This window comes from Styela clava, chromosome 6 (assembly GCF_964204865.1).
Source record: "Styela clava chromosome 6, kaStyClav1.hap1.2, whole genome shotgun sequence".
NCBI lineage: Eukaryota > Metazoa > Chordata > Ascidiacea > Stolidobranchia > Styelidae > Styela > Styela clava.
In genome coordinates, this window is record NC_135255.1 from 12,445,661 (window position 1) to 12,473,478 (window position 27,818).

General features: G+C 36.5%; 4 protein-coding genes across 4 annotated transcripts; all 4 read left to right on the forward strand.

Annotated features, from left to right (window-relative positions):
• The first annotated feature begins 172 nt into the window (after nucleotides 1-172).
• LOC120331976 (inactive hydroxysteroid dehydrogenase-like protein 1) lies at nucleotides 173-4,559 on the forward strand. The gene is made up of 6 exons (XM_039399174.2): nucleotides 173-579; nucleotides 1,029-1,134; nucleotides 1,407-1,575; nucleotides 1,923-2,096; nucleotides 2,623-2,841; nucleotides 3,245-4,559. The coding sequence occupies exons 1-6, from the start codon at nucleotides 360-362 to the stop codon at nucleotides 3,350-3,352; spliced, it is 996 nt and encodes a 331-aa protein (XP_039255108.1). The 5' UTR covers nucleotides 173-359; the 3' UTR covers nucleotides 3,353-4,559.
• A 1,689-nt stretch (nucleotides 4,560-6,248) lies between these two features.
• On the forward strand, nucleotides 6,249-12,223 carry LOC120331975 (uncharacterized). The gene is made up of 2 exons (XM_039399172.2): nucleotides 6,249-6,532; nucleotides 6,979-12,223. Exons 1-2 carry the CDS (start codon nucleotides 6,272-6,274, stop codon nucleotides 10,357-10,359), a joined length of 3,642 nt encoding a protein of 1,213 aa, XP_039255106.2. The 5' UTR covers nucleotides 6,249-6,271; the 3' UTR covers nucleotides 10,360-12,223.
• A 4,603-nt stretch (nucleotides 12,224-16,826) lies between these two features.
• LOC120330615 (proton myo-inositol cotransporter-like) lies at nucleotides 16,827-21,077 on the forward strand. Its single transcript, XM_039397489.2, has one exon. The coding sequence runs from the start codon at nucleotides 16,919-16,921 to the stop codon at nucleotides 18,713-18,715; it is 1,797 nt and encodes a 598-aa protein (XP_039253423.2). The 5' UTR covers nucleotides 16,827-16,918; the 3' UTR covers nucleotides 18,716-21,077.
• A 9-nt stretch (nucleotides 21,078-21,086) lies between these two features.
• Nucleotides 21,087-21,794, forward strand: LOC120330616 (uncharacterized). The gene has a single exon (XM_039397491.2). The coding sequence runs from the start codon at nucleotides 21,131-21,133 to the stop codon at nucleotides 21,581-21,583; it is 453 nt and encodes a 150-aa protein (XP_039253425.2). The 5' UTR covers nucleotides 21,087-21,130; the 3' UTR covers nucleotides 21,584-21,794.
• Nucleotides 21,795-27,818: the final 6,024 nt, after the last annotated feature.

The window sequence follows — 27,818 nt, forward strand, 5'->3', positions numbered from 1 at the left end:
TGTACCACGATTGCTTGGCATAACACACAATTATTTATTCTCAGTGGCCCGCATCCCCCCATTTCGGTGCCAGCTTCCATTCAACGCCAGAACGCACCTTCGAAACCACTGAATAAATTCGTTCTAACTTGAACAAACGTGAATATATAATCGTTTTAATAGGTACATGAGTAAAAGTATCCGCGATCCCTTTGCAGCTCTGTTTTGCTGATTAACGATATTTTCTCCCGCAGTTTTTGACACACAATCGTGCTAAGCGTAAGCGTATCCACATCGTATCATTTGTGTAGTATAGCATACGAGCGTCATTTGCGGCGCATGTTGCTGTCTGGATTGTGGCATTAACATTCGATCAGACGATGGCGGCCGTAGATTCTTTCAGTTTTTTAATCAATCAAATAGCCCAAGTTGGACGGGAAAACTGGGATTACTTTATTGATATTGTGGCAATCGTAGGAGCGTGGTATGCTTTGAGGTTCACTGCGGAGTTTGGCTATCACACCTTTGTGCACTATAGACGAGCAGTTTTCTCGGCAAGAAATTTTGTCAAACATTATGGAAGATGGGCAGTTGTAACAGGTAGGTACCATACTTGTACATGTGTACTGATTAGCTTGTGTAGGGTCACATCATACTGCTGTGCTGTCATACCTTACTTCTGTACTTTCTAACAGAAAATTCAATCTCACAGAACTAAATTACTCAACTCAATATTGCAATATATTTCTGGTATGGCATAGATGGTATGGCAATGGCAATATATTTCTGATATGGGGCTGAATTTTAAAACTGTTCTTGTGCGATTACGTATATTTGTGTATTAGGTCAGTAGGTCAACCTTGATTTGCTGTAAAGTTGAGCTGCATTGTTTATCATTAAATTTAGACATAGTTTGGCTTTCATTATATTTTTGGCTACAAACACAATAGTGGTAAAGATACTTTTGAATGTGCTTCTTTGCTTTTTAAGTAAACCTTAAAAACAATGTAATTTATATAAAATAAATTGAATATCACTTACATCTTTAGGTTGTACATCAGGGATTGGGAAGCAGTTCTGTAGACAACTAGCTGAACGAGGGGTCAACATTGTGTTGATTGGAAGAAATTCAGAACTTTGTGCTAAAGAATCAAGGTTAATTTTTATTAATGTTCACAGCACAAGAGAGTGGTGCATTCAGTCTGTCCATTTGCGGTCATATAGTTCGTCTATGACACTTTATTTACCCTGCTATCAATCTGAGATCATTCATTTTGTAATTTTCACTGCAATGTCTAATTTTATCCTGTCATAAAAATTGTGGAAGAAACATTTGTGGAAATTTGTTCAGGCATAAAATAGTAACTGAAACTGAAAGATGGAGGGAAATTTAATGATTAATAAATGGTATTACCAAATTTTTCCAGGTATCTTGAAAAGCGATATGGTGTTCATACTTTCACTATAATTCATGATTTTTGCACTGCATCTGCTGACCAGTATGCAGGAATCACAGACATTCTCAAAGATAAAGAAATTGGGATATTAATAAATAATGCTGGAGTTCATTATGATCATCCAATGTATTTTACAGAGGTTAGTACATTGTAATATCAATGCATAGGCTTAACTACCAAGGTTTCAATAGTTATTAATATGAATATACTGGTATACCCATCCATGCAACATGAATGTTCATTTTTGCAAAGTATTTTTTATAGAACAAATTTTACATATAATTACAGTTCATGTTTCTATCATTTTAACCTTGTTTATGTTAATAGCAGGCATTTGTTTTGTCTCATTTTTTCAATTCCAAGCATATTTTGTAAAATATTATGACAAACTTTGAAATTGTTAAGTGCAGAGGCATGTCTATTTGTTTCAACCAACATGCGCACAGTATGGCCAATAAATGAGTTATATATTATTTTAATATACAGGTTGATCCAGAACGTCTATATGCAATAACACAAGTAAACATGACTGGATTAGTTATGTTAACTCATGCTATTGTACCATCTATGATAGCGAGAAGAAAGGGATTGATAGTAAATCTTTCATCTGGAGCAGGATGGCTTCCCGTCCCTCTTATTACACTATATTCTGCTTCGAAGGTAAATTTTTTATTTAGTAGTAACAACACTATTTTTCTAAACCAGGCTCAGCAGTCACAATTTTCTTTAATATTATGTGTGTAATGAAGTTGGAATGGGGTTACAAGAATACACTTTATCCTTAACTTGGGATGCAAACGTTAGGTTGCGTGTACTATACCATCACATCCAAAAAATGGAAATATAATCTTGTGTTATTTTGATCATTTTTCATTTTGTGTGGACAAACCAATGCTTGATGTAGTAAGTAAGCTCAGAGACAATTAATATATGCAATAGTCATTTCATTGTCAATGTGATCCTTCACAATTTTTAATTTGATATTTGAAGCAATATAATATTGTATGGTGGTTTCATATATGATGTCATTAATTTATATTTTTTTTGTAAAGAAATATGTTCAAATATTGCCAAAATTTTGTTTTTGAATTTTTGGTAATATTGGTATATCTGGGAGATTCAGGCTTTTATTTTGAGTTATTATAACAGAAATATAATGGATTCTAACAAAAATACTATTTTTCAGGCATTTGTCAGTCATTTTTCAAAGTCACTTGGTATGGAATTGAAGCAACATAATATTCATATACAATCCTTAGAACCGATGTATATATCAACCAGAATGTCAAAATTTTCATCATTGCTGAGCTCAACAAGTCCTAATGCTAAAATATATGTCAAGAATGCATTGAAATCATTTGGAAAAGTTAGACATGGCACTGGACATTATCCACACACTATACAGGTCAGTTGATAGTTTTACAGTTACGGTATGTCTGTTATCTATGGGACTCTCTTTAACCGTCTTTTAAATTAGGAGGCTCAGAAAGAAGTCTTTACTGGGTTCCATTCACCAGACAGCTATGCACCATAGTAGTATTAGATGTCTACATATTCAAACTAATTATATAGAAAAAAGGAATGTTTGAATATCTGAATACAAAAGTAAAATTGTTACATTGGCCCATTTTCGATATCAGCTAATTGGAAAGAAAAATAATTGAAAACAAGTAGCTTACAACAAGACACTTCCATTTTCTACTAATACTCTGTGTTCAATAACTTTGTGATGTAAGCTCGATTATTTTTCATTTAAATTTTTTCGTTGGTCGCCTTGTGAGGTTGCTATTTGTATTTCTATATTCTAGATGCTGATAATCAGGTGGTGTCCTCATTGGTTAGCTGTACGTGCATCAGCCATTCTCCAGCACCATTTACATTCAGAAGGTTCTCAGAAAAAATTGAAAAAAGAATGAACATCACAGATGAGAGATTAAATATATGAATCATGCGAATGTTTTTAATTCACTGTGCAAATTGATGATTTTTTTTACCTTTGCTGGCTTTTCTCGATAATGATAGACCGATTCTCTATGAAATATGCAAGCATTTGGTTTTCTGTGAAGGAAATGGTACAGTGCAGTGGTTTCTGATATTTTTTTTCTTCAGACATATTTAAGATCACACTTTTTGAAAGCAAGCAGTAATATTCAAGAAGGGATGCATTTTGGCACCGGAACAATCCAGAATTTGTTTGTTTGTATTAACTTGTACACAATCTCACAGCACCTTCATCTGAATTAAACCGACCTAATTTCAGCCTTGTTCATGCTCATTATCTGAAAATCCTACTCCTCTGGCTGAGGACCTCCAGTTCAGTGACAACCTGAAAAGTATGATTAAAAAACAAAATTCTATCCATTTGTTGTATTTTAAACCTGATAAAACGCTACTATTAGCTTAGTATTAGCTTACAAAATTTTCTTACAGCAGACTTTCTATTTGTTATCTTACTCCCCTTTTTTGTTTGAATATCAATACCCTTCATGTAACGAAAGTTTCATTGCAGTCATGGACATTCTGAGTGGTGCTAAAGATATTTTGATTGCTGTGAATGGCAAACACATAATTCTCTTTCCATTGATTTTTATTTATTTAATTTTCTGACATTACTTTGATTTTAAAGTGATTTACTTTCACTTGAATTTACTAATTGTTTGTGTTTACCATCTTTTCTTGCCTTTCTGATAGTTCCTGTGAAGTTTTGCTGACACAGTAGTATTCTGATTTTAAAGTCTGCTTCGCATTTATTAGATAATTGGAATGTTTTATATGATCTGAAGTACAGTGTTCTGCTTAATATTACCACTAGACTATGTTATGTTTATATTTTTTGCAGCTGTGAATTGTAAACAATGCTCAATGGAAGCAATTTATTTGTTCAGTCAAGCTTATTCGCTTCTGTTTTGGTATTTCTAATTTTGCATGGCACCCAGAAAGAATTACCGTACTCATTTGTCTTCCGTTTCCTTCTGTGATAATGTTATAATCTGTGTTGTAGCTGAATGCTTTATAATTTTTCATTTTATGCAAGAATGTTGTTTCTGACAATGCTGATTAATACTTTGTTTTGAGTATGCAGTTTTATTGATTGGCACCAATATAATATAATATAATAATGGACCAAAAGGAGTGATGTTCATTTGAGTATTGCGAGTTAATGGGAATAGAAGTAGAAAAATAAGAATCTATTCCGAGAATAATTTAGTAGGTGATCTTTTTGTTTTAAAGGAAGTGGCCTGGAGCTGTATAGCACGGATTTCGCATGTTTATGAAATTATAATTTAGATACCGTGTGGCATGGGCTCAAATTCAGAAAAAAAACCAAATATGCTAAAATCACTGCTGTACGCCGGTCACTTGTCGGTAAAGTAAGAGCCGGTCGTGAAATCACACTAATCGAATCTGGGAAACGTGGAACTTTCTATGACCTAATTGAAAATATTTTCATACTTTTATGGACGTTCCGGTACGAAATATGCGCATTTTCTACACGCGGAGTTTACTAACACTCTTATATCCTCTTTGGTTATTAAGTCGGAAAATGATCGGTCTGTCTGGCCGATATTTAGTATAAACGAAAGGCGCCCGGCCACAAGATAGAAGTCAGTCTGTTGGAAATGGCGGAATTTGAAATGCCAAGTTTTGCAATTTTTTTGTGTTCCTCAGCTCTTTTTATGAACCACGCTCGCAATTTTATACCTTCACTTTAAAAGCTAGGTATCAGAGGTTAGTTTTTTGTAAAAAATAGAATGCGGTACAATTATTGAATACAAACATCTTTGTAAACGTAACTTATACGAGAATGGTACAGGTCAACATTTACTGGTGCCGGTACGGTACCATGGCTACTTAACTATTTTCACCAAAGGTCCGTACACAAAATCTAAAAATTACCGAGGTCTTGTCATTCCAGGATATATAGGCTATATACTAACTACGGTATGCGAACTAAATTTCAAATGCATCGTTTGACAAAATACAAGAGCCATTTTCAATATCCTGATATCGCGCTTCAGTGTCGGTTAACTTATACCTTCGACTAGAATTATTTTCAAGACTGAAAATTTGGAATAGCCTATCTAAGTTGCGGAGAAGAAGGTTTTTCAAATAATATTAAGAAAAACCACAACGTTTACATGAATTTTAGCAAAGCGATTTATTAGTCGACTTCGTGTCCAATAGCAAAGTTATTTGTCAATTTGTTGTTAATCTTGGAAATCACATTTCAGCATTTATTCGTTTTTGCCTGCCAATCAAATAAAAACTGACAAATAGCATGCAAAGCCACAGAAACAATCTTAATGATTACCTTCTGACCTTATCTAAAAATCTGTGAAAAATGTATCCAAGCAGCCGCTAAAACTTCAGTTTTACGCCTCCATTGACATCTTGCTAATTAGGCAATGCTTGGGGAGTAAACAAGTAAGACGATGCTCTGAGAAACCTATATCACCATAACAATTTTTCCTCAGTGGTTTAGAGAAAAATGCATTACATCACGATTATGAAATAAAAAAACCCAAGCATTCAAATTCAAGAAGCAGCTGCGGTCCATATTTACTAGCTTACTCGAAAGATTCCAGATTCGGACCATGGCCCTCTAGTTGAGTAGCCCTGCCAGGCTGCCATATACAGCATTTTGTCCCAGAGACATTTCATTAAGTTACCAGTTCATGTCGTGTATGTTTGCTATATCTGTATATAGTCAAATTGTCCACCTCCTGTATGAACTGCTTTTATTACAATCAACGAAGTGAATCAATTTTTCATATGCTGATATGATATTTAATTTTTCATATTTAACAACAGTGCTTAAAACTAGGAACTGAGAAATGGCGACAAAAGGCTCGCCTGGCAGTTACAAGCGATATAATGGTTTTCCGAAGAGTACGTACACTGATAGAACCAGGAGTATGTTGACATCAACTGGACCTAAATCGAACAGCGCAATGTCAACACGAACATACTCTCGAATTAAAAACAATTATCCCAGAAGATCCAATAGTGGCAATCAAGAGCTGAGGAAAAGTTTGACATTTGAAGATGAGAGATCTCCACAAGCACAAGTGGATAATTCCGTTTCTGATTTACAGGTGCAATTTTTACTGTTATACAATTTATTCGATGTATGATTCTATCCTTATCAATCTTACTTATACAATTTTAAGTGAAACGATTTTTATTGGGGTGCACACCCAACTTTTTATATGACCTTACAGGTCATCTTAAGGCTAATCAACTTTAAATTTGGTGATTGAGACTTCATGTTGGTGTCGACATTAACTTACATATGCTAATGGTTTATTTATTTTTCAATTTTTTGTTTTCCATCAATTTATAGATTTCTTACTTTTCGCCTCTTTTGACAATGATTATTTAAACTTGATACCGAGTATTTCAACATATTTTGTATAAAAATTTGTTATAAATTTGTAGGGACTTGTGAACAATGAAACACTACTTAAATATAGGTTAGATTACAATGCTGTTCAAAAGTTGGCAATATTTTTATTCTAATGATTTTAAATTTGGTTCGTAGGAATTGGAAAATGAACAAGAATTATTAAAAAGAATGATTGATCAACAGAAACAGCTACAAGAATTGAGGGAAAGACAGAAACGTGTTCTTGTGTTGCAACAACAATTAGCAAGTATGGAAATGAATGCTGAAACATCAATGGAGGAAAAGCTCTCCAAGCTAAAAACTGCGAAAACTAGATTAGACGAACTACAAAAATTAGTAGGGACAATTAAGTCCGCTGAATCTGTGAATGGTGGGGGTGACAGTCCATCTAAAGATATACCCGACAAAAATCAGCAGGTCAAAATGGCATTAGGTGAGTTGAATGAATTAAAAACTTTAATCAACATGATGTCATCAGAACCTGGAAAGTTTAACAGACCACCAGTGGTGACCCTTGAACCTGTTTTCCCAAACTCTATTGGTGCTGAAGATGAGATTGAGCAACAAAAAAATGAAAATTATCAACCTGTGTTGCCAGAAGTGAGTGTTATCCAATATGCTGATGAGCAGGAAGAGAGTCCAGCTAAGGGATGTTCTAAAAGACGCTCTTCAAACAGAAAGAAGACTGCAAATGCCAGTCCTAATCCAGCACAATACCCCAGTCCTTACCAGAGTCAAATGGAAAGTGCAAGGAAAAGCCCGTACAGAATCCAGAATAGTGGTGCTAGAAAAAAAATGAAAAGCGTACAAGCAAAAAGTCCTCAGAAGGATGAGGGTCAAGAATCTTCAGAACGATTGTGGGGGGAAATGAGAAGACATCAACTTCTGTTAGAGGAGTTAAGAGAGAGGAGAAGAGAGCTAGAAGAATTGATGAATATGACAAATGAAATGAAAGAGGATGATGATGATGAAGAAGAAGAAGAAAATGGAGAGGAATACAATGATACTAATGCGAGTATAAGATCAAATCTTGGATCTCCAGATGAAAGTCGTGGAGTTTCAGATTCTGAACCTAATAATCTAGAAACAAGCCAAAGTGATAGACTTTTTGGTTTGAGCGAACCGGATACAAGACGTCTAATTGATTTAATCAGAAATCAGAAAAGTTTGGGTGCGACAACAGAGAAAACTACTGCCACTTGGGGGAGTTCTAGCTCCGGGAGCAGCAACGAAAGCTCAGATGATGAAAATGTGGATGACAGCAGACTTGCTGAAAACAATAACACACAATTCCGGAATGCTTTTGAGCTGCGACAGAGAGGAAATGCGCTTTCTAAACCAACAAATCAAAATCAGAACAATTCTATGGTTCCTGCTACATTTAGAGATGCATTTACCCAACTTGACTACAAAAAAGAACATGAAATTGATTTTAGGCCACCCACACGAAGACGACGTAACATTACACAGCAGCCTATAACCCCAGCAATGGATTCCACTTCACTGAAAGGGGATATTGGAAAACTACAAGAAGATTTATTAAGCTCAAATGCAACAATGCATTTGTTGCTTGAAGACCAAAAATCTTTATCACAGTTGCTCCTGAATACACTAAATCTTCAACAAACCTCTGTATCTGGTAATTTGTGTTATGGAATATCGCCAGATTTCTTGATCTACCAACTTGACAACTGCTCAGCACAATTTGCATCTATCTTGAAAGAAACCAAGGAGCTTTATTGGCAGATGTATGGTCTAACAAAGAACCCAGAAAGCAGTGGAAAACCTACAGCAGCCCAAGCCACAAGAACGCCACTGGCAACTTTGGACTACGTTTCTGAACCATTGACTTCACTTTATCAAAATCAGCAAGATTCTTTCGCTCTGAAACCAACACAGGCTGAGGTACCAAGCAAAGAAACAATGCTCGCAAATGCACCTTTCATGGGTGATGGTGGTGGCTTTCAATTCAGTGAAACACAAATGTATGCTTCTGTGCAGCAAGAACAAAGTGAAGCCAGTGTTGATGCCGACAACGATTTATTTGAAGCATTGAGAGATAGCATCTATTCTGAAGCGGCAATTTTAATTTCACAGAATGAAGCACGTCCTCATTTTTTGATTGAGTTATTTCATAGCCTCCAGCAGCTTGACACGGACTATCTTCGGCAACATGCTTTATATGTATTACAGGATGTAATGAAAGGTTATATTCCATCTAGTCCAAGAAAAAATGACAAAGCCAAACAGTCACCCACTAGTTTTAAAAGCAAAAAGAGGAACCCTAAAAAGGGGTCATTTTCGGAGAATACCCCTAGTGAAAGTGCCGCTACCAGTGAAGATGAGTTGTACGCTAAATTGAAAGCAAGGGCATCAGCTGACACTGGTTATGACTTGTCTCTCAAAGTTTCAAGTGCAAGTGAGTTGTCCACACCTTCAGGTGAAGGTAACGAAACTAATCCATTTGCTGCTGATGATTTAGGAAGTACAGTGATTCATCTCGATGCCGCTTTGAGACATATGAGGGAGATGGAACGTATGAAGCAAGAAATTCTGAGCTCTGCTAATATTGGTAAAAGAGTTTTAGCTGAGCAGGGTCCAATTGGTGCAATAAAAAAGCCAGATAAAAATGAAGTCCCGCATCTCAATACTAAACTACTTAGAGCTCGAATCAAGCATATTGTATCTGAAGTAATTCCACTTCTCAAAGCGAATCATGATAAAACATTGGACAAAAAATTGGTGAATGTGTTGCAAAGTAAAATTGTGCAATGTGTTGGAAAAGGGATGGATGAAAATCGTGGGTTGGCAAACGGGTTTCCGGAAAATGGTGAGGGAGATGACGTGGATAAAGTAAGCATGGAGAGTTTCTTCTCCGGTCAACTTAACTCAATTCTGGATGATTCTTTCAAGAAATTTCTAGGCCAAAGGATTGGCTCATGTGGTGAAGATTTAGTTGTGGGCCTTTCAGAAGTTCTTTTTAATGAATTGGCATTCTTTTACATGATGCAGGATTTGGATAAAAGTAAACAAGATGCGGCAAAACTATCTGGAGTGCCAACAATAAAAATTGATCAAGATGGGGATGGACAGGTTGAAGATGAGGAAGAAGAATCTAACAGCCAGGAGGAAGCTGTAAATGATGATGAAGACCAAAACGGGGAGGATTCAGAAGTCAGCAATGGTGTTGACGTTCCAGATTCTGAATTGCAAGATAAATCAAACATGAAGGATTCTTCAACGAAAAATCCGGTTACAGTTGACTTGTCTGTCAGTGAAACAAAACCGTTAACAAGCTATGGATCTGGTGAGGATGAAGAAGAGGAAGGTTCAGGAGAAGAATATGAATACCAAGAACAAGATGTTCCAACTTCAATGCAACATGATGCTGATGATGTAGCACCAAAGAATGATGGTGGAATCTCTGTCGAAAACATACAGGAGGAGCAAAACATTGAAAATGATAACAAAGAAAATCAACCTGATTCTGATGAATCTGACAACAAAACAGAATAGTGTCTCCTGTATACCTTCAACAAACATGTTCCATGCCTGCCTTGGGCTGATAAGCCATTGGTAGATCTGTTGAGACTTGCTTAATTCTAAATGAAAAATTTGCTGTGCACAAGATTCTATCAATTCATCTAGATGAATTTTTCTTCAATAATTGAAATTAAGTTCGAAGTAAATTGTTTATGATTTTCTTTCAAAATAATACAATTATTTTCGCACTGCTTCGCGAATTGGAACTGAAGAAATATTGAAACATACTAATCGATTTTGTTTTGTAATTATTATTCGTACAAAAGTTGTCCAGGAGCCCCTTTGCTTACAATCTTGGCCCACAGTCATGTGTAGTTATTAGTTATCCTGTAATAATATCTTGCGTTCTTTTTCTATTTGATCTAGGCATTTCATGAATTGTGTGGTTAATATAATGTACAGCTTATTTTTTAATTTTAGTGCTCTGGATTGCTACCAAATGTGCCTCACTTGTTATGACTAACCTATTTCATCGTCAGAAAAATGTTTTTGAATTTTTTTTCTGTCAGCATTTTTCCCGATTTGACTTATATTATCAGTACCTTCGCACTGGAGCGAGCAGCGACCAACATACCTAATTTCGTTCAAGGCTGGAAAACTAAAACACTGTTTTTTTTACTTAAAACTTATCATTGTGAACGAAATTCGTAAGATTTTATATTTAAAGGTGCTAATCGTAATCTCAAACAATTCGTTTGACAGTTACAGCCTGCTTTGTGTTTCCTTTTGTACTGGTAATTCATTGTAGAACATTGTCAATCATATTGTAAAAACATTGTTAGGCATTGAAAGAAGGAAACAAAGTTTACCATTCGAATACATATTTGCATTTTAAGAATTCAACTAATGAAAAAAAATTTTTGTTATTTTTTTTTACCATTCGTCATATTACACAGAATTAATATGGGTTTGTTGACATATTGATCTGTCAAGATTATTCAGACGTGAGTTGTTACAACAAGTTCACACAATATGCTATTCAACATATAATATGACAGATGGTATCATTCTACAGCTTCCAGCATAATGGCTCTCCCTAGTTCAATATGCTGCCTATGTTTGGTCAATATTTTATTTGCATTTTGTTATCATTTGTTGCTTTGTTCTATATTTAACACTGTAGTCGTATATTTTTTACTTTCACCACTGACTCATTCCAGCTTTGGATAAAACTAAATGCTTCGATGTACGGAAAAAAATGGGTGAACCTGATGATTAGATATTTGCATCATGCGGTATACAAATTGTTTTATTCAGAATCCCAACCGTGTTGATATTTATCAGACATAAAATGATGTCTAATTTTGATACATGCCATGCTTATGTACTAAATGAATTCAGATTCTGTAAAACTAAATTATAATTGGCGCAACTTATAGTACATACTAATTTACAGACATTTTACATAATTAGTAAATGTTAAACACTGTCTAATACAAAAGCTTGGTCATATTTGATTGGTATGCCAAAATTAAGTTTTTACAGTTAATTTGGATCGAACAACCTAAATTGGTTTATTTACATCAAAATCCTGTCGTGTGACAAATGTCAAAAAAACATTTATTCTAATTATTTGAATACTTAAAAAAAATTGTATTTTTTTGAACAGCGTTAGTTGTGTTGGTAATCCTTATAGAGTATTAGTGTATGTTTCGCACAGTATTGTGACCTAATAAACCATCTTTCGAGCTTTAGATAGCTTGTACATGCACATTTCTTGACCAACGGTGACATAAGTCCTTTGTCGAACATTGTAATTTTCTTGTGTTTATTTTTGTATATGCGTTATTTGTTTTATTTTTGTAGAAATGTAGTGTTATTAAAAGGCATATGCCAACATGAGTTTTTTTTATAAGGGTCAGCATTAGTACAGAAAATGTAACCACGACCTCTCGTCTGGTTTGTTAGCCAGTTACTTGTTTAGGTTGCATGGAGTTGATGGTGAAGAAGATTCCAGCAATCCTCTCACACATAATTATCTCCACATGATGTGACAAGTGCAGTTAGACTTTTAGCTGCCACAAACCAACAGCGAGAACAGCAGCAAATCGAATACAACCAATTTTGTTGCCGCAACCATGGCATGTCGACTGTAATAGCAGGGCTGCCCCTGATGGTGATAAATATTGGGCAAGTTTTTCTTATGGATACAGTTTGGGTGGATTTGGGGTTAGGTTTAGGTATATATAATTACGCATGGTAAACTAAATATTGTACATGACTTTGTAAATATACCGGTAATAGCGCCATAAAACCATGGCAGGAAACGGCGTGGTACGCTCGTGGCGGGAGCTGCCATGAAGCGGTAAGAACTGTGCCTCCGTGATTGGTTGAGTTCGATTTCGTTCCCATGCCCAGAGCCCTAGACTGTTTGATGGGGAAGGAAGAGTCATACCGTATCTATATGTATGTAACAAACAAAAAAACAATGATGAGAAATGAATGATCCTGAACCTTGAACGTTTATTTATAGCTAGGGCATACCGTATCCTTTCGGATCTGAAATGATACAATTTTTAGTTTGACAATCATCCCCTCTCCAGTCGCACAATATCTACTTATATTTTTGCCAACAATCCCCTACTTCTGACTCAATTGTGACACAACAATGGTTATTTCGACGATGTATACTACCACAATGTATGTTAGTCGTTGCACTACGATGATCATGATGATTCATGAAGTTTGCCCGAAGAATTTTTACCGATTAAAAGAAGTTTTTGTGAAAGGACTTGGTCGGATGACTATGTGCTCTTGTTGCAATTTATGTTGTATAACCGTAGTAGAATATATTTACGGTATAACCAGTAGCAAAGTGACTATTCACTTTTACCAGTGGTACCTCCAAGGAGTTGGTTTGGTACTAAGGGCAGGGCGTGTCCGGCATTTGCCAGATTCGGCGAATCTGAATAATAAGTCACGGACTCGAGTAGAATCCTCCGCGACACCATACCTAATAGAAACGCAACATATCACGTTTCCAGCCGAGCTGCAATACTGCTCGCTCATCAACTTTCGTCAAAATTAGAATCTCACTGCTACCGTACTGGGTTCTGGATCCAAATCGCGTGTCTTCCCTAGTTGATACCATTTGGTAACGCATGTCAATATAACCCTAAAAAACAACAGAGGTCCAACAATGACGCAAAAAATTCGTACTCCAGAAGACTCATTTTCTATAAAGTGCTCAAAATTAGCTATCCTCTTAAAGAGTTTTGGTTGCTCCCCTGGTTTAAATTGTTTAAGGGTGGGGTTCGACGAAAGCTTGCACAATAATATTGGGATTTAAAAACCTTTCTTCCAACAACAAAAAATAGGCACAGGAAAACTTCATTTCTTGCTTACTTTGATCAATTTTATTTTTTCCATGTAAATTAATTACTAATGGTTATATAATTGTAAATAAACAAGAAAGTTCCGGATTTCTAGTAGCAAGAATTTTGCAGAATCAAAACGTACAGCCAGTCATCAAGCGGACTAAAGTCCGTGTTCCCGTGGATAAAAATAATACAGCGAAATTTTGGACGTAAAATCAAATTTCATAGAATTCATACAAAATTTAGAAATGAATAAAAGTAATAGCCTTCTAGAAAAAAAATTCCACTTTTAACTACTGAAAATTTCACAGCAATTAGTCCAGTAATCAAAGAGAAAAGCGACTTTTTAAAAACGTATCACAGAACAACAACAACATAATATTGAAACGATCGTTATGTCCACTGACGTGTCCGATATAAATGATGACACGGATCAACCAAAGTGACTATAACACTTTGGGACCAACTATACTGAACTTCAAATGGACAAGGATGTAATATGTATATAAATTTGATTAATAAAATGGTATTATATGATTTTTTTATAACTTTTTTTATGTAATAGCCTATGACCTTTTCAACTAGGGGTAATTAAAACCATGCTATTTAAAAACAAGAAAACTCATATAAATGATTGATAATGATGATCCAATTCGAAAACGAACATAAAACAATAATTCTTATTTCATTCCGGCCCTAAAATCTATAAAAAACAAAATTTGATCAATGTGATTTAGCTCACTTTGATTTCGCCATGCCGAGTAATGCGTGATTCGTCCTTAGTCATGTCATTTGTCTTTGTCCGTTTTAGCTGTATTGACTACCGGTATCAGCATATGTCCTGTCTGGCAGTCCTAATGATGTAATGTTGACTTATGCTGTAATATGGCAAGTAAGAAGGTTTATTTTGATTAGACTGCCAAAATTGTCAGTAGGCCTACCGGTACGGTACTGCAGTAACACATGTGACATGCTGACATGGCTGAAAGCCTGAAAATATGATGGGAATCTAAAATGAGAAAAATTTTACATAGAACTTTACTCAAAGACCTATTTTGTTATATTCAATACATGTCTGCATGTCTTAAAGTTGGGGCTGATAGTTACCCATCGATAAAAAAATAGATTTGTAGATACTGAGAGACACTTATTGTTTTCTCAACCAAAAAACAGTCATCAATGCAGTAAAAAAGTAACTGCAGAAAAAAAATATTGTTTTGGTTTGGACAGGCTGACAGGAGGGAGCGATACAGCCATATGTCATCGATGTCAACTCCCACCATTCGACCATATTCGCTTGTAAGAATAAGATTCAAATTTGAAGACGCTTATCAATGTTATGTGTGGGTGTTAGGGATTGCAGGATTGGGGCTTTAGCTAATCACAATATATCCTGAACAGGTAAATTGATAACTATATCAGTTATAGATGAAAACTCAGATGCACTACTAATATTAGTCGACTGTAAACTATAATAAATGAATCTATACGCAAACATTCAACGGGCTAAGCGTTAGGAATACGCTCGCCACCGCACCACTAATTACTCTGCGTGGTTCGCAGGTTCGAATCCCATGCAGGGATGGTTATGTGCGAGAGGATTGCTGGACTCCTCGCCGTTGTTGGGTGGTTCACGTAACCGCTGGTCGGTTACGGCTTCCTCCACCACCAAGTCCATGCTTCCGAAAACAAATAATATAACTAATCCCATACCCGACTTGGAATGGTAACCAGACGAGAGGCCGTGGTTCGCCATATGGATAAGCCGTCTTATCGGCTTTCCTCTCCCCCGGGATAAATATGTAAATCCTATCCTATATATCAAATAAATATACACAGTGGAACATGAGGTCTGGATTATATGGCTAAATTTGTAACCAACATGAGAAATAATTTCAATGCAACCCAGTACAGAATCGTAATCCAAGAAAAAAAAAGATTTAAGATCTTTGCAATAATTAGATATTGAATTACTGAATTATCACTGATTAAATTTATGTGCTGGTTCCTAGAATATGTTGTAGTTTGTTAACTGGGGTCATGACTAATTGAGTTACCATTTCATAATAAATGCTTCCATCATATTACAGTATTCTGGTATCAGCGAACCTGACCCCTTGGAACCAACTCCTACAGGGGTGGTGACTCCTCTATGACCCATGGGCCGGGGCCACGGCCCATTTAATTGGGCCACATGGGCTGTGGCCCATCAAGCTATGGGCCGTGGCCCCATCAGGAAAAATTCAATTATCTTACCAAATTTTTTTTTACAAAATTGTAAATATTCGTACCAAAAAAAATGGTGGGATGCCACCAATTTTTTTCTTACGATTAGCCTTTATATAAAAATAAAGCATAATACCAAACTACCGAAAAGGATACTCCTGTAGTATGTGTACCAGGTTAGGGTTAGGACAAAATTTTGTTCGGATTTTTCACAATATAATTCTATTATGAGTTCGGAGACTGTCTGTGTTAGCTAAGTGAATAGGAGTCTCGTGTAGTTTCTCACCTAACGTACTTCTAGTGGGCGTAGCATAACAATTTTGATATGTCAATTCTAACCCCCATCTGATTACGCCATCCAAAAATTAAATCACTACGAACAGTCCCTTCACACAACTTGATGGGCCGCAGCCCATAGCCTGATGGGCCGAGGCCCAATTCGATGGGCCGTGGCCCCGGCCCATGGGCCGTGGAGGAGTCACCACTCACCAAATAAGCTTGAGAAATTTCAAAATTAATGACTGTATAAGGCCTCAGGAACGGTTAAGCTAATTTCGCTTGCATAAAGAATGTCATGATGCCTGTTGTACTGTTGATACATAGCCAGATTTGTCATATCAGTATATTGATATCATTCTGTAATCAAAGTGATAAATCAAAACTGTGTTTATTTTATTCAGCTTGGTTTTATTCTTCAGAAATGCTTAAATTTAGCTTCATGTATTCTGGTCTTAGTGTGATAAGCCACATTCTGACATTTCATGCAGTGTTGAACTTGTGTAAAGTATGATCACATTCTACAATATAAGTGGGGTTATTCTAAGAATATTTCAAGCTTTATAATTTTTCTTCTACTTCTTTATACCTTGCTATTCAATTTGTGGGTGAATCAACTAGATTTTCTCAATTTTTACAGCCTGAAATCACTGCATATTAAGGGAAAATATGATTAAACTTATGTCCTAGATAAACAAATTTTGAATGAAAAAATGGACAATGGAAAGAATTCGCACAGCAATGGTGTTGATGCTGAGGAGGACACAGTTATGATATACAGGAATGAAGAGGAAGAGCCAGGGAGAAGAGGATTTCTATATTTGCTGACATCATTAGCTGCAATTGGTGGCTTTTTGTTTGGCTATGACACTGGAGTTGTCAGTGGGGCAATGATTTTATTGAAAGAAGAATTTGATTTAGACAACACATGGCAAGAATTAATTGTAGCAGTTGCAGTCGGTTTTGCAGCAATTTTTGCCTTAATTGGAAGTCCTTTGAATAATATTTGGGGTAGAAAAGGCGTCATACTTCTTTCAAGTGTAATATTTGCTCTGGGTTCTGTGCTAATGGCAATTGCAAAAGATAAAGTTATGCTGTTAGTTGGGCGTGCCACAGTTGGCGCTGCTATTGGTCTATCTTCAATGACAATCCCTATGTATATTGCCGAGTCGTCACCTCCTGAAATCAGAGGCAAACTAGTGACAATTAATGTACTATTTATAACTGGAGGACAAGTCATTGCAAGCTGTGTCGATGGTTTATTTAGCAATGACAAGGAGAATGGTTGGAGATTTATGCTTGGACTGGCAGCTATACCGGCAGCAATTCAGTTTGTTGGATTTTTATTTTTGCCCGAAAGCCCAAGGTGGTTAATTGAAAAAGGGAAATTGAACAAGGCAGCCCAGATACTCAAAAAGATATTAGGAAATGGATTGAAGGTGCAACACGAGATGGAAGCTTTGAAACGAACATATGAAGAACAAAAAAGTGTACGATTTTGTCGATTATTCACTGAAACCAGTGTGAGACGCGCTCTATTTGTTGGATGTGGTATGCAAATGTTTCAACAGCTAGTTGGAATAAATACTGTAATGTATTATTCTGCAACGATAATCCAGATGTCAGGAGTGAAGGATGATACAGTCGTGATATGGCTCGCAGCTGGTGTAGCCTCAATGAACTTTTTTGGAACAGTCATTGGAATTTGGCTTGTAGAACGCTTGGGACGACGAACCCTTTCATTACTTAGCATGGCTGGTGTATTATTCGCCCTGTTATTGTTATCTCTTGCATTTTTACTTCCAGCGATTCATACACCGTCTGTAACGTTAAATTCAACTGCGATATCACAGGATACAGAAGGCTGTTTCCTCCATTCTACTTGTGAGTCATGTATGCTTGATGACAAATGTGGCTTCTGTTACATGGAATTTACTAATAGTACTGGCGTCACTGAGTCTACTTGCATACCCTCTGCTGATGATCCTCGATTTTCATTGATTGGACGATGTGCAGAGGGAAATATAAGTACGGCTGGGAAATATGGACCCTATTTTGCTCAAAATTATTGCCCTACCAAATATTCCTGGCTTGCTTTGATAGGCATGATATTTTATCTCATGTGTTTTGCACCTGGCATGGGACCAATGCCATGGACTGTTAATTCTGAAATATATCCACAATGGGCCCGAAGTGCTGGAAATGCAATGAGCACTGGCACTAATTGGGTTTTTAATGTTCTCATTTCATTAACATTTCTACATGTGTCACAAATGCTGACTTATCAAGGTGCATTTTTGTTATATGCTGGATTCGCTTTCCTGGGATTTATCTTTATTTTTTTATTTTTGCCTGAAACAAAAGGAAAGCCACTGGAAGAGATAGAAGACCTTTTTTCTTCAAGGTGGATTGTATGCGGATCCAAATCCTCAGAGTCTTACAGAGTTATTCTAAACGGCAATGACACTTCAGATAATGATGATGGTGAAGACACTTTGTTTGTGAGATAGTTAGTAATCATGTTAGGAATCCATATTTTTATTATATAACTATGTAACCTGTGAGCACCATGGTATAATATATCATTAGATATATGCTTTTTGAAGATATCAATCAATTCCTAATCATTGATGGCAAATTGACAAATGAGATATTTAATGATATTATATAATAAATAGATTTCCAAGTTATATATTTTCACTATATATTTTGTTAATATCTGTTTATAACTGTGATTTAATTACAAAAGGCACATACAGTCATTTTGAATGAGTTGTAAATTGTGTGAAATATGAGCTATTTTTTGTGAATGTCAACTTTTTCATAGAAACGAAGCACTAATCTAGAATCTACCCATTAGTGTGAAACATTTCAGGTCTACTGTAAGGATTAGAACTATTGTTAACTATCCAACACGACTTCCTAATGACTTCCCTTGAACTGATAATCATCAAATGGTGACACATGTTCTTATGCTTTAGCATTGGTGTATGTAATTTTATTTAGACACTTAGAGAATTTATTTTTATTTGCATTGCCTCAATATGAAGGAGCACTCCATTCTGATCCATAATCGCCTGCATATATATACTGCGAGGAAATGAGCAAAAAAAAACTTGATTCATGACTAATATTATTGATTTTAGGCAAGTTTAACAGCATGAATAGACCATATTATCCTTTTCAGTTGCATATTTTTGTTTCATCAACGAATATAATAAGATTAAAAGGAAAATTTAATTGTTATGTTTGAGACTATTTTTTAATTTATCTGCGAGTCTGATATCTTCGAAGGGATAATCAGGAAAACAATAATTTTTTGATTCAATTTTAAAAATTTTTCACATGAAGCCAATCTAACTTCAATTAATCTGTGCGTTGAACAAAGACCAATAATGTGCACTAGTAGTATGTTGTTTCCAGCTCAAAAGTTTTGAAAACTTGGTGACTAATCATGTTCTGACATACAGTTATGTTTTAGTAACAGAATATTAAATTGATAGTGCAATGGTAACAAGAACATGATGTGCGAAATTGTGTAATATTATGATTATAAATGTTACGTGTCAAAATTGCTTTGTGATTGCAGAATTATTTCTTTTGCTATATCGGTGTCATGGTATGGTTGATCAATATTTTGATTTTGTCATGTTTGGCACATAACAATTCGTTTTTTCAGCAGATGTGTTAGAATCAATATCGAACAGAACCACTTCCTCTTTTTATATTTCTAATTCTATAGATTAGTCTTCATTCCATGACAAATCACAATGCAATCCAGATTTGTGAAGTAACCATGGAATTATGGATATGAATGCATTGTTGATTATTTTCACATCAGATTGCAATGCACAAAGTCAAGACTTAGACTTTTTTAGAATTGTAGGAGTGGAACTTGATTTCCGTTCCATTGAACCTTTTCAATTTTTTTGTGTGCTAATTGTAGTGATCATTTTGGTTTGTAAAATTATCAGAGAAATTAAGTGCAATAGAGACCTTACATTGTTGTACATTCTGCTACCTTCAAGATACTTCCTTTATCGTTAAGTCCTGGATTCTTCAGGTGTGTCACCTATTTTTTAATTTAGTAAATGGTGAATGAATACTATCAACCAACAGTAGAGTATATTTATTTTTCAGATGTAATTTGAATTGCTACTCAACAATGACTGTTATGAGACCTTTCAGAAACGTATATTTATACTATATGTGGCCTAACATCTGTATTTTCACAATAGTCCCAACCCAAGTGCTCCTATTGCATGCCTTTCTTTTTAACTTAGATTAGTTTTTTGTGCAATGCCAATATGTAAATAAAATTTTCATCTATATATCAGAATATTTTTTCGCATTATATATTATGTTATGTATATATGAAGTCTATCATTTACTGCAACTATTTTGACTGCCTCTTGGAACTACGTACATACATGAACAATTTTATATGAAATTGTTTTTATTTCTAAATTATTTTGCTCAATTTATTACTGAAAGTTTAATATAGAATATAATAATGGTGTACATATTTCGGAAATGCACTCAAGATTCCCCATTCCAAAATACAATTTTTGGTAAATGAAATACTTTTTTCCTGCAAACACACCCATTTGATCGTACATGACATAGATCGAACAAATTTTACCAATATGTAGCTGTCAAAAATTCGTTAAAGATGTCCAAACTTCAAAAATTCATGATCGTGTCCAAAAGGCCAAAACTATTTTATCATATCTTTCGACTTGTATGGTGAAATTATGTTGAACAAGGGTATATATGAATATTATGTGTTTGTTCGCCATCTTGACTGCTTATTTACTTTTCAATAGTTATTCTTTATGACTCATGTTCTGACTTTGTTCCTGTACTTTTTAGGTTAATATTTCTTTAATTAAACTTATTAGTGTTAGAAACAGTTTAAAGATAAAATGCCACGTGGCGGTAGAAGAAGTGCTGGTCGGTCGCCATCTCCAAGACCAGCGCCTGAAAGAAGAAGAGCACCCAGTCCACCACCTCCACAACAAACTCGGGCACCAGCCCATCCGCCACCTACACAAATGGCACCGCCGGCCGCACAGGGGCCAGGATTAATGGGACAAATGGCTGCTACAGCTGGAGGTGTTGCTATTGGAAGTGTGGTAGGACATGGAGTTTCAAGTGCCTTGTTTGGAGGCGGGAGTAGAGACAGTGGGTCCGATGTTACATATCAAGAACCACCACCTCAGCAGCAGCCACAACAATATAACCAGCAGCAGAATGTTTGTGGTTATGAGCTTGATCAATTTCTCCAGTGTGCTCAAAATAACCCAGATATAACCTTGTGTGAGGGATTCAATGATGCTCTCAAACAATGCAAAGCAAGATATAATCAATATGTCTGACTGGAGGACTTTTTACGTTCATTGAAATGTATGTTAAATTATTTTGTCACAGTAATTTTTTTCCCATTTCTATTTGAGTGTAATCTAAAACCACCCATGTTGTGGATGCCAATTGCGTAACATAGGGCATTGTGTTCTTTTTAGCTTTATGGTGCTTGCCAAATTGTTGTAACCTCCAGGTATCCATTGAAATAAAACTTAAGTACTGGCACTCTTTGAAGAATTTGGACTAGGCTTCGAAATTTTGAAAAAAAATGGCGGCGATACCAAGGGAAGGGATGTTATTGTAGAGAGAGATTAAATGTTTTGGCAGAAATACAGTAACAATGTTTTTCGGTAAAGATTGGTGGGAACGATATGTGTATATTGAAAAGATAAATTCGCGGTTATTAGCCGACAATGGGGATCCAGCCACTAATATCACAGTAGTTTGGTAATCCAGATATAGCGATCGCTTCGAATAATTCAAGTGAAAGTGCGCTACATTGAGAAAATGAGGTATGTTACTATGATATCATTGTAAAGCGATATTGTAGGCGTTGTATTTAAGCGATCTTCGTCAATATGTCCAGAATGGGGAATACATTTCTGAAATAGGCTTTATCAAATGCGGAGTTTTACAGGGTTCCGCAATTATCTATTTTTATGTTATATTAATGATCTACCAGCTGCGTCTTCCTTTTATTCAACGCTATTTGCAGATGATACTTTCCTGTTGAGGTCCGCCTCCCCTTTGTCCGAACTTGAGAACAGTGAAAAATGAAATTCAATATGTCGATATTTAGTTAAAGGCAAATAAATTATCTTTAAATATTTATGGATGGAAAATAGTACTCACTTCAAACTCGTTTTAGGCAGTAAATAATTGAGCGAACCAACAGTATAAAATATTTGGGGGTCACGATCGATGATAATATAAGCTGGAAACCGCATATTAGTCTAGTAGCCAGGAACCGTCCAAACCGTTGGTATTTTTATGAACTAAGACGCATGAAACACGCAGTTTTTGATACCAGTTCGACTATGCCACTGTTGGCATAGTAACCATAGTTGGTATCGTAGAAGTGTCATTATTTCATTGCTAAAATCATGAATACCTGAATTGTATTTTACAAATATCGGTTGTTTTACAGACCTCTAAATGATCCACGCGTCACTAAACTTTGACTGATTTTAACAATACTGTCGGGACCAGGGTTTGGCGAAATTACGTTTTTTTCTGTCTTCAGCTCATGACCATAGCAATTATTGTAATTTTGTTGTTGTCTAAAATGTCCTGTAGTGTCACATACAATATGCACATTATTGGCATGGATTTACAGTGTAACATTAGGTAACTTGAGCAGCACCAGGAAATATTATGGGCTCCTGCTGTACCATCGCAAAAATTCATAGCACAACCCAATGTAACGTTAATCCATGGTGGATTTGCCGTCTTGTAGTGTCTCGCTATATTTTACTATATTTTTTTTGAATCCACTAAGTAAGTCTTGTGTGTAACTTTTGTGTACTTTTTTCCATATTCAATAAAGCAACTGGTTGGACAATGAAACAAAACATGTAGCTGAAAATGTAAAATATATATTGCATCTAACAACATGCAAAATTTCTGGAATTTTCCTGTAGTGTCACTTAGAATAAACAGCCCATAATTCATCTCCATCTCTGTTTACTAAGAAAATGAACAATATTTGGTACTCCTGAAGTATGCGCACCAAGATGTCGCACAACCTGAATTCTAACCTGGTACACAACCTGAGTTGTGCGCCATCTTGGTGCGCATACTGCAGGAGGTCCCAATATTTTGCTAACGAAGTATTCAGAATAATATAAATATATCTCGTTTCGGTCGGTTGCATTTTCTATTTGGCTTTGTTTTTGATTTTGCATTCGTAACTCGTCAAAGGAACGTCGTCGTCAGAACTTTCGGACTCAACATGTTAAATATAATATCACGAAATGAAAACAGAGAACATCATTATTTATTGTTTCGATCAATGAGCGAGAAAGATATTTGTCAGAAAATATTTTTGGTGTCTATGTGAGGGATAATTGATCGTAAGCAGTTGTATAATGCCTCTTTGGGGAAAAAAAACTAGGTAATTATTATTTGAAAATATTATGAACCTGGGAGCCGTTGTTTTCTTCTTTTCTGATATCGTATTCACTATCCCACTACTAGTGCCTCCAGCATCATTGTCATCACAGTTCAAAATGACAAGAATAATGTTAGCATTGTACACTCTTGCGATTTCAGTTCTCGCGAGCTGCTTGACCCAATCGATGCCATGTTTTAGAAAAAAATAGATATGGTTAGTTGCCTGACCAAGCAAGAAAAAATGCAGTTTAAAGCTTTAATGTGAATGTGTGCAGTTTTTGTGTCGCATGCAGATTCAATTACTTCATTTGTAAGACTAATCCAGAGAGGCGCAGTTCTTACCACTTCATGGCCTCTCCTGCCACGAACGAACCGCGGCAGCTCTTGCCGTGATTTTATAGCGCTATTCATTATCCAGTAATCAGTATTATCGGTATATTCACAAATAAATGTACCCGTTTTCAATTAATCGTGCGGAATTATATCTACTTAAACCCTAACCCTAACTCCAAATCGATCAAAACTGTATCCATAAGAAAAACGTCTCAACTTCCCCAATATTTATCACCATAAGGGACAGTCCTGTCTTTACGGACCACCTGCCGTGGTTACGGCAGCAAAATTTTACCTGCCATTGGTTTTCAATTTGCTGCCGCGGTAACGGTTGGTGTGTGGCAACTAAAAAGTCAGTCGCCATAGGTTTGGCCGTAGCGGCCACGGTATGGAAATACCGCCATGGTTTTGCGGCAGCTGCAGACGCCACAGAAAACTTGAAACTGCACTTGAATCCCGATGTGACACTGGTGATACATCAAGTGTAGACCTTCGTATGTCGAGTCAGTATTCACTCTATATTCTCAATTCATTCAACTTAGTAATCTATATCAAAGTAACTAAGAAGCCAACTCACCATTTATTTGACACCAATCGGCATTCTTCATTCATGACCCGATGTTTCCAGGCTTTTCAGGATCTTGTCAAAAATCCCACACACCATAATAAAAAATCCTCTGGAGCGCCACCTAACCGGCCGATCGGTGCACGAAAGCTGTACTGTTGAGTAACATTGGGCCCTAGGGATTCTATGATCTGTAACAGGGTAGTCCAAGGTTGATGGCCTCGCGGGCCACACTATTATTTTTGTATTGTTTGCGGGCCACAATATTGCCAAGAATAGGTGAACGTTGCAATACAAAACAAACATTTTTATTGTCCAAACACATTGATCATTATTTGTAATTTATCAAGCTAAAACCACCGAAAACTCACTAAAACGTGCAAAATCTTACTATATCTACATTTAGTGTAAGATTTCAAACTCTTTATAACGGAGAAAATGTCGTTTTAGATTGTCACCGACACAACTTACAGACATATTAAGTAAGCATTGTGGTATTTTTTCCCTCCCATATCCAGTCAAACATCTGCTTGAATTGGTCAGCTTTCTTTTCAAACTCATGTTTAAAAAATAATTGCAGATTGTTTGATTATCGAATTTTATCCAATTTTAAAGGGGAATTACGAAATTTTTTGACATATAGGCAGCATTTTTTACTGTTTAGGCTGGTTGCAAAAAAACACCCGCCAGAAATTATGTTGTTCGGCCATTACATGAATAATTTAGTTATCAGGCATAGCCGAATAGCCAATATTGTTAGCATTCCCGTCCAAAAAATAGAAAACCAGTCAACAATTTAGACTAGCCAAATAATACATTATTCAACTTTGCTAGTTGCCTTAGCTAGCCTTAACACTAGTCAATTCAGTGACGTTCATTAGTGATGTGGCAATATATCAAAAGATGTTGCTGGTTATTTGTACAGTATTACGAAACAACACCAAATGCGATTTTTTTGTTTACCCTCGCGCAAATGCGGCGCGGGCCTGGGTTTGGATCGTGTAACAGGGGTGTTACGTGGGGTTCTTTGGGGTTAATCATTTTGATTGCATTATTTGCAACTTCTGATTGTATATAGGTGTGTAGACCTATATCCTTTATAGCAGGGGTGGCCAACACGTCGATCGCCATGTCTCGAGTAGTCGATCGCGTCTGATGTTGAGTGAATTTAATACCATACCCCAAAAATTGTCATAACCAGTGTTGTGTGTTTAAAAACAGGAGGAATACAGTACTATACCTTCTCAAAACACGATATACATGACATACACTATTTGAGTCTGGGATGTCCGATAAAGCATTTCAAGTTTTGCCGCTGCCAAGTTTTAGGAATGAACGTGCTAAATATCACGTGTCTTGACTGAAAAACGATCCCACAATGCCTTCTGCAGTATGCGAAAGTTATTGCCTCACTCTAAGAATAGTATGATGATTTTTTTCTAATTTCAAGCGAGCAAAGAATCGGACTTGAAAAAACTATAAATTAGATACGGAAGTTTGAGCAGTCATGTAACCAGTGGCGGCGCGTCAATAGGGCCAACCGGGGCAATGCCCCGGTTGTTTTTTCGGTATAATAAAAAATATTCGAAAAATATCTCAATATCGGTTGCACAGACTGTCTACACTAGCCATATTCTCCCGACATGGTTCATTTTTCGCTCGCAAAGCCTTCGCCGAACGTCGACGGGGCGACGCCGATTTTGCCCCGGTTGCTCATTGTATATCGTATTCTCTCTTTTATCTTCCACTCGCCGCGTTTGTCTCGTTTGTTTTCTGTTTCTTTTACTAAATCATCGGGGCCGATCGGGGCTAGCCCCGAAATTATGACGACACAATGCCGACGTTTCTTACAACAACGTGTTGACATATACATGCATTCCTTCTCGTGCTTTGGTTGCTTGAAGAGTTGATACTTTCCTCGCCTTCGTTTTTGTCGCTTGTTTCGCTATTTGAATCAGTTAGAGACCTTTAGTCCATTTGCTTTCGATTTCCCACATTCCTTTTGAGCTCCTCACTTCTTTCCGGCTTCGCATTTCTTAGCCTTAGACCTCATAATGAATAAGGTTGATGCACTACTTCGCACTCCGTTTTCGCAAAATTAGAGGTACAACGTCTTGGGCCTTATCAGCCAAAAAATTGTACACTGGAACAATCCCATGACGGAGGAAAGCGTCGGCGTACATTCTGCGCAGAAACTTGGTATAAAAAACACGAATGGTTGTGTTACGGCGAGGACAAAAATTCACTCTTTTGTTTTTATTGTCTACTTTTTGCTACCGCCCGTGACTCACGTTGGTGTAAATTTGGTTTTAGAGATCTTAAACATCTTTCCGAGCGTGCCAGGGATCATCAATCTTCTATGGAGCATCTGCACAATGCAGTAAAATACCGAACATTCGGAAATGTTAATATTGCAGCACAGTTCGATGAAGGACGCGCGGTTTCTATTCGTCGGCACAATCAAAACGTCGAGAAAAACCGCCATGTTCTCGGTCGATTGATAGATGTTTTGAAGTTCATTGGTTGTCACGAGCTGTCCCTCCGTGGGCACGATGAACGGGCTGGCTCTTTTAATAGAGGGGTATTTTTGGATATGGTGGAATACACGCATCCCTAGATACAGTATTGAGAGATCATCTTGATGCCGCAACTGTTTCGAAAGGGACATCTAAGGATATCCAAAATGATTTGCTCGACTCAATGTATAAAATTTATTTACAACATTTGGCTCTGGAAATTGAGAATTGCCAGTTCCTTTCGATTCAGTCTAACGAGACAACTGACATCACGTGCGTTTCCCAACTGGCTGTGATTTTTCGGTTTGTGAAAGATGGTAAACCTACCGAGAGATTTCACAGCTTTGTACCAATCGTTGATCGCACGGCTTGCGGGATATCGGCTGTACTGAAAGAAGTGTTACAGCCTTACAACGCGAAGTCAAAATTGATAGCTCAAACTTGTGACGGCGCGGCAGTCATGAGTGGGTCGAAACATGGTGTTCAAGTTTATATAAAAGAAGATTTTCCTCATGCGCATTTTTTACATTGTTATGCACACCAATTTAACCTCGTTATTAAAAATATGTGTCTTGATACCCCTCTCGTCCGTATATTTTTTGCAAATGTTTCGGGGTTTTCTTCATTTTTTTCCGTTTCGCCGAAGCGCTCTGACCTTCTTCGCCAGATATGTAGCCGCCGTCTCCCAGCTTGTGCACCAACACGTTGAAACTTCCAATCACG